The 15,405-nt window shown below is 41.8% G+C and overlaps 1 protein-coding gene across 2 annotated transcripts in view; it reads left to right on the top strand.

Annotated features, from left to right (window-relative positions):
• TRIM24 (tripartite motif containing 24) overlaps positions 1-15,405 on the top strand; it is a 127,025-nt gene that overhangs the window by 39,490 nt on the left and 72,130 nt on the right. For both annotated transcript variants that reach the window (XM_025380553.1, XM_025380552.1), the window contains exon 2: positions 4,932-5,050. In XM_025380553.1, coding sequence (XP_025236338.1) covers positions 4,932-5,050 — 119 coding nt within the window. The remainder of the gene's footprint in view (positions 1-4,931; positions 5,051-15,405) is intronic.

A 15,405-nucleotide genomic window follows, 5' to 3' on the forward strand; every position in this document is an offset into this window, starting at 1 on the left:
ACTGGGCTAAAGATTAGAGGACATCCTGTTTGAGGGTGGAGGGAATGACAGGAACAGAAACTGAGGCTCTTCCAACTAGCTCCTCCTTGTCTCAGGATGCTTCATTCCCAGTATGTTATACAGTTACACAGAGGTGTGGGGCAGAGCAGGGAACTGGCTTGATTCAGAGCCACCTGGAGCACTGCCCTGTACATATGCTTATTGTTTGAATGTGTATCTGTTAGCATCCTGTTTGTTTGTTTGTTTGTTTTCCTTTAACCTCTCTCTGTATATTTGAAGTAGATTTCTTGTAGATAGCATTTACTTGTTTTTTGTTTTTTTGTTATGTATGTAGGAGTCAAAACCATTAGTGGTATTGACAGGACCACGGACAGCACTATTTGGCTATATATATATATATATATCTTTTCCCTTGTGTGCCGTGGATGTTGGAATAAAGTTGCCAGATTGGTGGTGATCCATCTCATGATCCTGTCATTTAACTCACTTGTGTTGTGATCTACCGTGTGTAATAAGAGACTTTAAATCCACGTACATCTCTTTTGTGGAGCTGGGCAGTCAAAGAAGTACGAGCCATTCCTAGCACATAATGTCAAAACATAAGCCCTGCATTATGCTTAGGTTTAGAAACTAAAACTTCACAGAAAGGAGATAACAAATCATATTCACATCTCAAAACCCAAAAGCTTGAAACATTTCATTTGTAGAAAAAAGGAATAAGAGGCCAGGTGTGGTGGGTTATGCGTGTAATCCCAGCATTCTGGGAGGCTGAGATAGGCAGATTGCTTGAGTCCAGGAGTTTGAGACCATCCTGGACAACATAGTGAAACTCTGTCTCTACTAAAAATACAGAACAATTAGTGGAGTGTGGTGGCACAGGCCTGTAGTCCCAGCTACTCAGGAGGCTGAGGTGGGAGATTCACCTGAGCCTGAGAGGTGGAGGCTGCAGTGAGCCAAGATCATGTTGTTGCATTCCAGCTTGGGCAACCAGAGTGAGACTGTCTCCCCACCCCGCCAAAAGGAAAAAAAAGAAATAAGGCCAGGCACCATGGCTTATGCCTGTAATCCCAGCACTTTGGGAGGCCAAGACAGGAGGATCCCTTGAGCCCAGGAGTTTGAGAGCAGCCGGGGCAATATAGTGAGACCCTGTCTGTTCATAAAAAAATAAAATTATCCAGACATGGTGGTGCAATTTTGGCAATTTTATTGTATAAATATCATAGGGTGTACTTACACAAACCTATATGGTATAGCCTACTGCACACCAGGAGAATATGGTACAGCCTGTTATTCCTAGGCTACAAATCTGTACAGCATGTTACTGTACTGAATACTGTAGTGTTCATCTGTAACACAATGGTATTTGTACATCTAAACATATCTGAAACCTAGAAAAATACAATGTAAAAGATAAAAAATAAGGTACACCTGTATAGAGCACTTATGAGTGGTGCTTGAAGGACTGGAATTTGTTCTGGGTGAGTAGGGTAGTGAGTGATGAGTGCATATGAAGGGGGCCTAGAACATTATGTACTTTTATATGACTGGCAGCTCAGTAGGCTTGTTTATACCAGCATCACCCTAAACACATGAGTAATGTATTGCACTTACAATATTATCAATATTACCGCAGCTTTCACTAGGTGATAGGAATTTTTCAGCTCCATTTTATTTATTTTTTTATTTATTATTATTATTATTTTTTGAGATGGAGTCTCACTCTGTTGCCCAGGCTGGAGTGCAGTGGTGCGATCTCGGCTCATTGCAACCTCTGCCTCCTGGGTTCAAGCAATTCTCCTTCCTCAGCCTCCCGAGTAGCTGGGACTACAGGCACATTCCACTGAACTCGGCCAATTTTTGTATTTTTAGTAGAGACAGGGTTTCCCCATGTTGACCAGGCTGGTCTTGAACTCCTGACCTCAAGTGATCCACCCACCTCAGCTTCCCAAATTGCTGGGATTACAGGTGTGAGCCACCACACCCGGCCTTCAGCTTCATTATAATTTTATGATACCACTGACATATATGTGATCCATTGCTGGCTAAAAAAACATTATGCAGTGGCCAAGCGAGGTGGCTCACGCCTGTAATCCCAGTACTTTGGGAGGCTGAGATGGATGGATCACGAGGTCAGAAGATCAAGATCATCCTGACTAACATGGTGAAGCCCCATCTCTACTAAAAATACAAAAAATTAGCCAGGCATGGTAGCGGGTGCCTGTAGTCCCAGCTACTTGGGAGGCTGAGGCAGGAGAATCGCTTGAACCAGGTAGGCAGAGGTTGCAGTGAGCCAAGATCGCACCACTGCACTCCAGCCTGGATGACAGAGCGAGACTCTGTCTCAAAAACAAAAAACAAAAAACAAAAAAACAGCAACAACAACAACAAAAAACCCGTCATGTCATGCACCTCATGATTGTATTTACTGTGTAATATGTAGTGCTTTGTTTTTCTATTACTGGAAAAAAGATACACCTGGGGCTTGGGAATGACGTTCTGGTAGAGATGTAAATTTGGGATTTACTAACATTTGGTTTCAATTGTTCCTTATTAGGCAGAGGTATATCCATGACTCAGAATTTATTTGTAGCCTTAGAGATCATACTTTGAGGGAGTCAGTGTAGATGAGATTGTGCTGGTCCTTATTTACCTGATTCAGAAAGAGCCAGCTATTGTCATCTGATTTTAGCTGGACAGTACAGGGGTTACTGCCCAGGTTTACCAGGTACCAACCTAGGCTAGACCGGTTCTGTGCATTTACTCATATAAAATCCTTACAACAATCCTGTCTCAGAGTTGTTCTAATGGAAGTGGAATATTGAGCACAATAACTAGAACACAGCAAGTTCTCAATAGGATAACTATCATCATGATTATCATTTATTACTGTTTTACAGAAGACGAAACAGAGGCTCAAAAAGATTGATTAGGAGGAGTTACAGAGCAATCGAGCCTGGGCACAGTGGATCACAAGGTCAGGAGTTCGAGACCACCCTGACCAACATCATGAAACCCCGTCTCTACTAAAAATACAAAAATAAGCCGGGCGTGGTGATGCATGCCTGTAATCCCAGCTACTCAGGAGGCTGAGGCAGGAGAATCGCTTGAACCAGAGGGGCAGAGGTTGCAGTGAGCCAAGATCGCACCATTGTACTCCAGCCTGGGTGACAGAATGAGACTCCGTCTCAAAAAAAAAAAAAAGGAGTTACAGAGCAATCAATGAAGAGGGCTGATCTAGGTCTTGTACAGTTTTAAAGTCTATGCTCTATCTCCATTTTAATACTTACCATGTAGAGTGTGCCCATGACATGTCATTAGTGGTTGTGTGACCACAGGCCAGTCATAGCACCCAGTTTCCTCATCTGTAAAATGGGGGTAACACTTAATGTTTTATGTAGAATGTCTAGAGTTCTTAGCTGTGTGAAACTGGAGGCATAATGAAAATTAGGTTTACTCCATCTTTCTTTTCTCTGAAATGCATTGTGACATCTTTCCAGATTTTAAGTATTAATTCTTTACTAGTACTGTGTGTTTACATAGATCTTCCAGCTTGAGGCTTGTCTTCTCATTTTGTTCATGGTAATATTTTCACTAGCTGTAGATCTGTAACAAAGAACTGTAACAAAGGTGGATATATTAATCTTTCCCTTATAGCTCTTGCTTTTTGTATCTTGCTTAAAAATTTATTCCAATAAATTTGTACTCCAAGGTCACAAAGATATTCTCTTACATTTTCTTGTGAAAGTCTTATAGTTGTTAATCTACTCAAAATATATATATTTTTTTGGATCAAAGTAGGGATCTAATTTCATTCCCCACCCCCAATAATTGTTCCAGCAACATGGAAAGTTCATCCCTTTCCCCACTGATTTCTAGTGAACATCTGATATATATAAAGTGTACATTTATGTAAGCCTTACAAAATATCACACCATTTTAATTGTTATAGCTTTATATATAGTAGGTATTATTAGTTGGGAGGCATGTCCCCTCAGCTTGTCAAAATTCTATGGAAATTTCCTTTGGGATTGTTACTAGAGCTGCATTGAATCTATAGATATGGTTGTGGGAGTATTGGTATCTTTACCATCATGAACATACTTTCTTCATGATTTAGATGTTTTAAAATGTTTTTAAATATAGCTTAATATTTTCCTGCACAATAACCTTCACAATCTTTTAAAATTTATTTCTAAGTACTTAATGCATTTTTGTGGCTATTGTAAAAAAATTTTTTTTAATTAAATTTTTGTTATTTGTTTATACAAATGAAATTGGCCTTTGGATTACTTTGTGTTTATTCTTATGCATTTCATTAAAAAATCTATCTGGGAACCTTATTGCAGTCTTCCATAGTATAAATTATATGGCATCAAGTTTATATTACAGTTTTAACTCGTTTGTTATTATTTATTGTTTTACCAAGCACTACGAAAGACTATTATTTTTTGTTCAAAGGAATACTGTTTGCATTTGTTAAAAGGAAATGGTGTTTCACAATCTCTGTGGAGATTTTAAACAAAAGGGAGCATGTCTGTTCTACTTCCAGAAATCCTCATTTTGTAGCTCTAGAGAAAACCTGAGCTCCTTGTTCTTTTGAAAATCTCCCATATGGTTCTGTACATTTCTGTTGGAAAACCACTGCTAGAGAAGTTGCTAAACAGTAAAAGCATTTAGCCCATGGTGATGTGGGGGAAGGGAGGCATTTCATTTAAAATTATGAAGAATTTATGCATCGTTTAGTATTTCATGTGTGATGTATAGATAAAATCAGTATATTTACACAGACAATTGTTTTTAAGTGACAACAGGTATGAATTTAAAAAGAATGGACATTGAAAAAGAACCAAGTCACAGTTTGAATGGGATGTGTTGGTTAAGTACTCAGTATATTTGTATTAAAACTTAGAATATAATTTTGTTTTTCCCAGTTGGAGTCATTCGATGCCCAGTTTGCAGCCAAGAATGTGCAGAGAGACACATCATAGATAACTTTTTTGTGAAGGACACTACTGAGGTTCCCAGCAGTACAGTAGAAAAGTCAAATCAGGTAAGTGTATTACGTCTTGAACCTTTTGCCAGCTCTTTTTTTTTTTTTTTTGAGACAGAGTCTCAACTCTGTTGCCCAGGCTGGAGTGCAGTTGGCGCAATCTCGGCTCACTGCAAGCTCCGCCCCCCGGGTTCATGCCATTCTTCTGCCTCAGCCTCCCAAGTAGCTGGGACTACAGGCGCCCACCACCTCGCCTGGCTAATTTTTTGTGTTTTTAGTAGAGATGGGGTTTCACTGTTTTAGCCAGGATGGTCTCGATCTCCTGACCTCATGATCCTCCTGCCTTGGCCTTCCAAAGTGCTGGGATTACAGGTATGAGTCACCACGCCCAGCCTCTTTTTCTTTTTTTTTTTTTTAAATTGAGATGGAGTCTTGCACTGTTCCCCAGGCTGGAGGACAGTGGTACGATCTTGGCTCATTTCCACCTCCTCCTCCTGGGTTCGAGTGCTTCTCTCATCTCAGCCTCATGAGTAGCTGGGATTACAGGCGTGTGCCACCATGCCCGGCAAATTTTTGTATTTTTAGTAGACATGGCATTTCACTATGTTGGCCATAGTGGTCTCGAACTCCTGACCTCGAGTAATCCACTCACCTCGGCCTCTCAAAGTGTTGGGTTTATAGGTGTAAGCTACCATGCCTAGCCTCTTTTGCCAACTATTGATGAGGCAACCTAAAATGCTGGAGGTCTTTAAAAGGAGCCAAACATTAGATAATTGATCTATAAAATTATATAACATTTTAAAAGGAATATAAAGAATAATAAATAATTCACCTTAAGAAATTAAACAGTGAAACAGGGACAATCCAGAAACTCTTGATTGCATACCCACATTCCAATCTCCTCCAGAGAAACCATTATTCTATATTTGACATTATTTCATTTCTTTGTACTTTTACTGTGTATTGACAATGAGATTTTTATTTCAAGCTCAGTTTTTCACTTTTTTTCTATTTTAATGATAAGCTCTATAATGATACATATGAAAGACTCCATGTCTTTATCTGTAAAGTTTTTACATTTTTAAGAAAGCCGTCTTTTCTAAATGGTGTTACTTTGAAAGCTTCATTTATTTTTTGGGGAAGGGGTGGTGGTGGTGGTGGTGGTGGTGGTGGTGGTGGTGGTGGTGTTTTTTGGGGAAGGGGTGGTGGTAGTGGTGGCGGTGGCGGTGGTGGCAGTAGCAGTAGCAGTAGCAGTAGCAGTAGCAGTAGCAGTAGCAGTAGCAGTAGCAGTAGCAGTAGCAGTAGTAGTGGTGACAGGGTCTCACTCTGTCAGCCAGTCTGGAGTTCAGTGATGTAGTCATAGCTCACTGCAGTCTCCAACTCCTGGGCTCAAGTGATTCTCCCACCGTAGCCCCTTGAGTCACTGGGACTTCAGGTTTATGCCACCATGTCCAGCTAACTAAAGCCTCATTTGGTAGCATTGTCCAAGGTGTTGGATTTAGAGATCCAATGGTGTTTTTATTTTCTTTCTAACTTCTGTAACCCACACGTAGAACATCTCTGTTGGCTTCTTAAATCTAGATGTCAAATCTATCATGCATAATCTATAGTACTCCAGTGGGGGTTAGCCATGTTGAGATTAATTCTACAGCTTGTGCTGAGTATAGTGTATTAGTCTACTTTTGGCTTATGATTCATTGATGATTCCTCTAAGCAGTTCCCAGAAGATCTGGGAAAGAACTAAATCTGGTTAGGGAAAAGCAATTATTAGCTATGTTTTTCAGGACTCTTTAGTAATCACGTGGTTAATTTCTGTACTTTCTGTTGAATTTTTAGTTTTTTGTTCCTTGGTAGAGCTACAGGAATTTAAGGTTCACTTTAAATGAACATAGCCACTACTGACTAAAATACCTGTTTTTGTAGTTTGGAAAGTATCCACAATTCTTCCTGATGTGAACCTTATCAAAGGCCAAAACAGACAGGCTTGCTGCGGGAGATAAACTTTCTAATTATTTAATTGTGAAACCACCCTTAAAGAAAGAAACATAATTATTTATGTAGGTTACAGTGTTGAGCACTGAAGTCCTCTGAAAGTTCTCTTCTAAATACAAACGATTTTGTTTCCGTCTTCCATTGTGTTATGTCACTTTGCTTTACATGTGACACCTTTACATGTGTCACATGTAGCTATCCTAGATATCCTAGATATTCATTAGTCATATTCATAGTAGTACATGTGCATGCTCAATCCAGAAAACTAAAAAATACAGTAGCATAAATAATCCTCAAATGTAAAGTAGCATAAATAAATGTCAACCAGGTAGGATATTCGTATGACATGAAATGATGATAATAGGACATGAGAGTTAAAGGGATTCTAATCCAAAGGACAAGTTTAAGAGGCTTCTTTATTACCTCCATGTGATCAATTAGTTTTCAGTATGTTTATGTTTATTTAGTCTGCTTCTGTCACAGAAACATAGTAGGAAGAAGTTAAACTAGAGATGGAGTCCAATAGACAACCTAAATGTTGACACTGGGCATGCATGGGTTGAGGTAGGAAATGTGGTATGAGAGTAGGGTGCTGCTGGGGGCATTTGGTAAGGATGGAGAGTGGAGAGGTCATATGGGGGATGAATTGAAACCAGGCAATACTTAGCAAGAGGTAGTGGGAGCTGAATTAGCATGGTAGCAATAAGGAAAGGAAGTTACCACCCAGAGAGAACTTGATATGCCTGACTGCGTGTGGAAGGTGAGAGATGTTTTACTGCCTGGATGGTGCCTTTCACAGAGATCATGATAAAGAGGGTAGGAGGTAGGTAGGTTTTGAATGTGATTGAGTTTGCATTGCCTGTGAGACTGTAGAGATGTCATCATCCATGGTTAGAATGGTGCTCTAAAGAGAGTTCATAGCTGGAGATTTTGAAAAGTTTTAAAAACTTTTTGTTGTAGATAATTTCAAGCATTACCAAAGAAACAGTTGACATAACAAATGTCCGTGGACCCATCACCTAGATCAATAGCCATCAACTCTTGTTTTGTGCATACTCTGATTACCCCCAACCACTAGATTACATTGATGTTAATTCCAGCCATTATGTAATGTCATCTTTAATTTTTTATTTTTATTTTTTGAGACAGAGTTTCGCTCTTGTTGCCCAGGCTGGAGTGCAATGGCGAGGTCTTGGCTCACTGCAACCTCAGTCTCCCAAGTAGCTGGGATTATAGGCGCCCACCACTACACCTGGCCAATTTTTGTGTTTTTAGTAGAGACAAGGTTTCACCATGTTGACCAGACTGATTGCGAACTCCTGAACTCAGGTGATTCACCCACCTCGGCCTCCCAAAGTGCTGGGATTACAAGGGTGAGCCACCGCGCCCGGCCTCATCTGTAAATATTTTGGCATGTACTTAAATAAAATATTTTTCCTGTAAACATAACTACCATATGAATTTCTATGTAAAAATAAAAGGACCAGCCTGGGCAACATGGTGAAATCCTGTCTGAGCGAATGAATAGATGAATGAATGAACGAACGAACGAACGAACGAAAGAACGAACAAGAAAGAAAAGCAAGCAAGCTGGGTGTGGTGGTGTGCACCTGTAGTCCCAGCTAGTTGGGAGGCTGAGGTTGGAGGATCACCTGCACTCAAGGAGATGGAGGCTGCAGTGAGCCATAATTACGCCACTGCACCCCAGCCTGGGTGACAGAGTGAGACCCTATCTCAAAAAAATAAATAAATAAATAAATTTCAAATGCTTAATGATCTCTTATTGTTATCAAATATCTAAGCAGTAATCAAATGGATCTAATTATTACAGGTTTTTTTTTAAAACAGTGGTTTGTTTCCATAAAGATCCAACAAGGCCTACACAGTACATTTGGTTGATTTGTCTCAAAACTATCTTTTAATTAGTCTCAAGTTACCCCTTTGCTTCTCTTGCTTTCCTTTTCTTCCCATTTAACATTTTCGTTGCATAAACTGGGTTGCATATTCAAAAGAGTTAGTTTTATTCTGAATTTTGCTGATAATTTCCATAAAGTCATTTAACATGCTGATTCTATGTTTTGTGAAACTGTGAATTAAAATGAAACGTAGTGGCTTGTTTAGGTTCTGGTTCCATTGCGAGAGAAGGGTAAGAATACTTTGATCCATATGTCCATGTGTATGCTCATCAGGAAGCATATGGTGTCTGGCTGTCTTTCTTTTTTCTGATGTTAGTGGCCATTAATGATCACTGCCAAGATTGCTTATTTCATGAGGGCTTTGAAAAATAGTGACATTTTAATTCTATTATTCCTCTTTATTTCTTAACTGGAATAGAAAGAGAAAGCTTCCTTCATCAATTCTTTGATTACCCTGACCTACGGTTCATCCAGGAAAGGTCAGTTCAATTTTGATTCCTTCCCTTTAGTTGACAATTTTTAGAGCAGTGAGTTAATTTCTTAGGATTCTTCAGAGGTGACTAATGAGAGGAGTATGTGTGTGTGTGTTTGTGTGTATATGTGTGTGTGTGTGTCTGTGTCCCTCTGTTTGAGTCTGTAGTAGTCATTGCTCTCTCCCTTGCTGTTTTTTCTGTCATTTTCTGTTCTAGACCTTGAAGCATCCATTTCTCCTAGGTGCCTTGATTCCTTTTCATGGGAAATAATATTTGGAGACCACAGTATGGTACGATGGGTGCTCATCATCATTGAGTTGGTCACCTATCTAGGCCTTTCAGGGAATTATGTAACAGAGACTATTTATTTATTTATTTATTTATTTATTTATTTATTTAGAGACGGAGTCTTGCTCTGTTGCCCAGACTGGAGTGCAACCTCCTCCTCCCATGTTCAAGCAGTTCTCCTGCCTCAGCCTCCCGAGTAGCTGGGACTACAGGCGCGTGCCACCACGCCTGGCTAATTTTTTGTATTTTTAGTAGAGACAGTGTTTCACCATGTTGACCAGGCTGGTCTCAAACTCCTGACCTTGTGATCTACCCACCCCGGCCTCCCAAAGTGCTGGAATTACAGGTGTGAGCCACCACGCCCGGCAGAGACTGTATTTATAAAAGAAAGTATAAGTATATATTGACTTTTTTTTTGTATTTTGAGATGGAGTTTTGCTCTTGTTGTCCAAGCTGGAGTGCAATGGTGTGATCTCGGTTCACCGCAACCTCCGCCTCCTAGGTTCAAGCGATTCTCCTGCCTCAGTCTCTCGAGTAGCTGGGATTACAGGCATGTGCCACCACTCCCAGCTAATTTTGTATTTTTGGTAGAGATGGGGTTTCTCCATGTTGGTCAAGCTGGTCTTGAACTCTCGACCTCAGGTGATCTGCCTGCCTCGGCGTCCTAAAGTGATAGGATTACAGGCATGAGCCACCACACCCGGCCTATATTGACTTTTTGTTTGTTTGTTTGTTTTTGAGACAAGAGTCTTGCTGTGTCACCCAGGCTGGAGTGCAGTGGCATGATCTCAGCTCACTGCAACCTCCGCCTCCCGGGTTCAAGCGATTCTCCTGCCTCAGCCTCCTGAGTAGCTGGGATTACAGGTGCTCACCACCATGCCCTGCTAATTTTTATATTTTTAGTAGAGACGAGGTTTTACCATGTTGGCCAGGCTGGTCTCAAACTCCTAACCTCAAGTTATCTGCCCTCCTCAGCCTCCCAAAGTGCTGGGATTACAGGTGTGAGCCACTGCACCCAGCCAAAATGTTGGTTCTTAATTGCATTGATGTAATTTGTTTTCTCTAGGAAAAAAAGTTTGTAGGTATGTATAATATACATGTAACATATATTATATGCATAATTTATATGCATAATATGTAATACAGTCTTGGTGCAATTAGGAATCATTTTACTTCTTAAAATAAGGCCAGGTATGGTGGCTTATGCCTGTAATCCCAATACTTTGTGAGGCCGAGGCAGGTGGATCACAAGGTCAGGAGTTTGAGAGCAGCCTGGCCAATATGGTGAAAGCCTGTCTCTACTAAAAATACAAAAAAATTAGCCAGTCGTGGTGGCACCTACTTGGGAGGCTGAGGCAGGAAAATTGCTTGAACCCAGAGGCGGGAGTTGCAGTGAGCCAAGATTGCACCACAGCACTCCAGCCTGGGTGACAGAGCAAGACTCTGTCTCAAAAAAAAAAAAAAAAAAAAAAGAAAAAGAAAAGAAAGAATTATAGACTAGATACAAGATTTTCTGAAAAGATACAAATACAATTCTTAAAGTATCACAGAGGTAGCAACTTTGAGAAGCAGCTGAGGGAACAAATGCAAAAGGATGGAATTATTAAAAGATAAAAGCTCAGAGGAAAGGCCTCGTGGAACTTAAACACCTGAGAAGGAAGTGCATCTTGGCTGGTGATGGGGTCTAGGTGTTTGACTTCGCACTCAGACTTCTGACGGGCAGAAGCAGTGTTGCTGGCATCTCTGAAGTGGATTACAGTAAAGCTGGTCCTACAAATATTGGAAAGTCTGCAAACTGGAGCTAGCTCCAGTATAGGAAGGAACTGCTGCAGCTGGGATGAAGCTGCATCACTGGTGTGATACTCACAGAAATTACATGCAGATAGGAAGAAAAGAGGAAGCTGACTATGAGAATCAAGTGCCTTCTTCTGACGTTGCATTCTCCCTCCAGCATTACCCGTTGTTAGACTCGAATGTGAAACCAGCTTGTAAAGCATAAATGTTGCTTTCTGAATAAGAGTTTATAGTAGAGTGGAGTTGGAGCTGAAAATAGAAGTTGTAGAGTGTTTGTATCAAAACAGAAAGCAAGGAAGACAGTAGTTATATGTATGCACTGGAGATATTCAATCAAATCATGTGTTTTTGTTGTTGTTGTTGTTGTTGTTTTGTTTTTTTTTAAGAGAAGGAGTTTCACTCAGTTGTCCAGACTGGAATGCAGTGGCATGATCTTGGCTCTCTGCAACCTCCACCTCCTGGGTTCAAGCAATTCTCCTGCATCAGCCTCCAGAGTAGCTGGGACTACAGGCGCACACTGCCACATCCGGCATTCCACCTGCCGTGGCCTCCCAAAGTGCTAGGATTACAGGTGTTAGCCACTGTGCCCAGCCAGCCAAATCATGTTTTAAAGTTACCTGAAATAAATAAATCTTCTCTGTGCAGTTAAGCCACCCACTTGATTAGGCAGGTTCATTTATTAAATTTTGCTTTTGACATTTAGGAATTTAAATGTTTAAAATATTGCATAACTACATATAAAACATTCATGTCGTTTGAAAAGAAAATCTATAAACTTCTATCCCTGTCTTGTCTACCCATCTACCTTATTTCTTCCCAACCTCGTAGGTAACTATTTAATCTCTTTCATGGATTATCCTTCCTTTTTAAATATTATGTTAATGTACAATTTAAAAGTAAGCTATCCCGTTCCATCCCATCTGTATTAGTCTGTTTTTGCATTGCTATAAAGAAATACCTGAGACTGGGTAATTTATAAAGAAAAGAGGTTTAATTGGCTCACGGTTTCACTGGCTGTACAGGAAGCATGATGCTGGCATCTGCTAAGCTTCTGGGGAAGCCTCAGGAAACTTACAATCATGGTGGAAGGCGAAGGGGCAGCACGCTTGTCTTACATGGGGCCAAAGCAGGAGCCAAAAGAGGGTGGGAGGTGCCACACCCTTCCTTCCTTCCTTCCTTCCTTCCTTCCTCCCTCCCTCCCTCCCTCCCTCCCTCCCTCCCTCCTTTCCCTCCCCTCCCCTCCCCTCCTTTCCCTCCCCTCCCCTCCCCTCCCCTCCCCAGATGGAGTTTCGGTTTTGTTGTCCAAGCAGGAGTGCAATGGCCAATCTCAGCTCACTGCAACCTCCACCTCCCAGGTTCAAGCAATTCTGCTGCCTCAGCCTCCCAAGTAGCTGGGATTACAGGTGTGCGCCACCATGCCCAGCTAATTTTTTGTATTTTTAGTAGAAACAGTGTTTCACCGTGTTAGCCAAGCTGGTCTCGAACTCCTGACCTCAGGTGATCGGCCTGCCTCAGCCTCCCAAAGTGCTGGTATTACAGGTGTGAACCACCGCGCCCAGCCATGCCACACACTTTTTAAATGAACACATCTCCATGTGAACTCACTACCATGAGAACAGCACCAAGGGGGATATCCACCCCCATGATCCAGTCACTTCCCATCAGGTCCGACCTCCAACATTGGGGATTACAATTCTACATGAAATTTGGTCAGGGACACAGATCTAAACCATATCATTCTACCCCAGCCCCTCCCAAATCTTATGTCCTTCTCACATTTCAAAACACAATCATGCCTCCCAACAGTCACCCAGAGTCTTAACCATTTCAGCATTAACTCAAAAAGTCCTAAGTCTCATATTTGAGATGAGAAGACAAGGCAAGTCTCTTCTCCCGTGAGCCTGTAAAGTCAAAAACATGTTACGTTACTTGCAAGATACATTGTGGGTACAGGCATTGGGTAAATACTCCCATTCCAAAATGGAGAAATCGGCCAAAAGAAAGGGGCTGCAGGCTTTGTGCAAGTCCAAAACCCAGCAGCGCGGTCATTAAATCTTAAGGCTCCAAAATAATCTCCTTTGACTTCACATCTCTCATCCAGGACACACTGGTACAAGGGGTGGGCTCCCAAAGCCTTGGGCAGCTGTACTTAACACCTGTGGCTTTGCAGGGTTCAGCCCCCACAGCTGCTCTCGCAGGCTGCTCTCATGGGTTGACATTGAGTATCTGTGACTTTTCCAGACTGAAGGTGCAAGCTGCTGGTGGATCTGCCCTCCTGGGTTCTGGAGGACAGTGGCACTCTTCTCACAGCTCCACTTGGGAGGACCCCAGTGGGGACTCTGTGTGGGTGCTCCAGCCCCACATTTCTCCTCTGCACTGCCCGAGTAGAGGTTCTCTGTGAAGGCTCTGCCCCTGCAGCAGGCTTCTGCTTGGACATCCAGGCCTTTCCGTAAATCTTCTGAAATCTAGGCAGAGAGAGGTTCCCAAATCTCACCTCTTGGATTCTGTGTACCTGTAGGCTTAACAGCATGTGGAAGCTGCCAAGGCTTATGTCTTGCATCCTGTGAAGCAGCGGCCTGAGCTATATCTGGGCCTCTTTGAGCCATGGCTGGAACTGGAGAGGCTAGGATACAGGGAGCAGTGTCCTGAGGCTTCTCAGGGTAGTGAGCCCTTGAGCCTGGCCTGGCCTGCAGAACCATTCAGTCCTTCTAGGCCTCTGGGCCTGTGACAAGAGTGGCTGCTCAGAATGTCTCTGAAATGCCTTCAAGGCTTTCCCCCTATGCCCAGTTTCTGCAGCCTTCTTGAATTCTTCCCCCGAAAATGGGCTTTTCTTTTCTACCACATGGCCAAGCTGCAAATTTTCCAAACATTTATACTCTGCTTCCCTTTTAAATATATAAGTTCCAACTTCAGGTCATTTCTTTGCTCATGCATATGAGCATAGGTTGTTAGAAGCAGCCAGATCACATCTTGAACACTTTGCTGCTTAGAAATTTCATCCACCAGATACTCTAAATCATCTCTCAAATTCAGAGTTCCACAGATCCCTAGAGCAGGGGCACAGTCCAACCGAGCTCTTTGCCAAGGTGTAACAAAAGTGACCTTTGCTGCATTTCCCAATAAGTTTATTTCCATCTGTGACCTCCTCAACCTGGACTTCATTGTCCATATTACTATCAGCATTTTGGTCACAACAATTTAACAAATCTCCAGGACACAATTTTTGTCACCTTCCTGCCTTTTTCTGTGCCCTCCAAGCTGTTTGAAATTCTGCCCCTTACGCAGTTCCAAAGCTGCTTCTACATTTTAAGGTATCTTTATAGCAGTGCCCCACTCCTCAGTCTCACTTTGCTATAAAGAAATACCAGACTGGGTAACTTATAAAGAAAAGAGGTTTAATTGGCCCATGGTTCTGCAGGCTGTACAGGAAGCATTATGCATCTGCTCAGCTTACCATCATGGCAGAAGGTGAAGAGAGCAGGTTCATCCACATGGATGGAGCAGGAGCGAAAAAGAGAGAGTGGGGAGGCACCACACACTTAACTAGATCTCGTAAGAACTCAATTACTATCATGAGAACAGCACCAAGGGGTAAATCACTCCTGTGATCCACCTACCTTCCAGCAGGCCCCACCTCCAACATTGGGGATTACAGTTCAGCATGAGATTTGGGCAGGCACACTGATCCAAACCATATTACCATCTTTCTTGAATAAGCAGTAGCATTACACACACATGCTTTTCCTGTTTTATTTTACTTTATGTACTAGTAATCTCTCCTGAGTGGTGTAAATAGAAATTACTTATTTCTTTTTATAGTTTACTGTGGAGATTAAATTTTAGATTACATCCTTTTAGAGATGCTATGTGAGGCTAAGGAAGTAGATGAGATCAATCCCTATAATAAAAAACTACAGAATCAGAGGAAGAAGGGTGGGATCCAGTGACAGTC

Source organism: Theropithecus gelada, chromosome 3 (assembly GCF_003255815.1).
Source record: "Theropithecus gelada isolate Dixy chromosome 3, Tgel_1.0, whole genome shotgun sequence".
Lineage (NCBI taxonomy): Eukaryota > Metazoa > Chordata > Mammalia > Primates > Cercopithecidae > Theropithecus > Theropithecus gelada.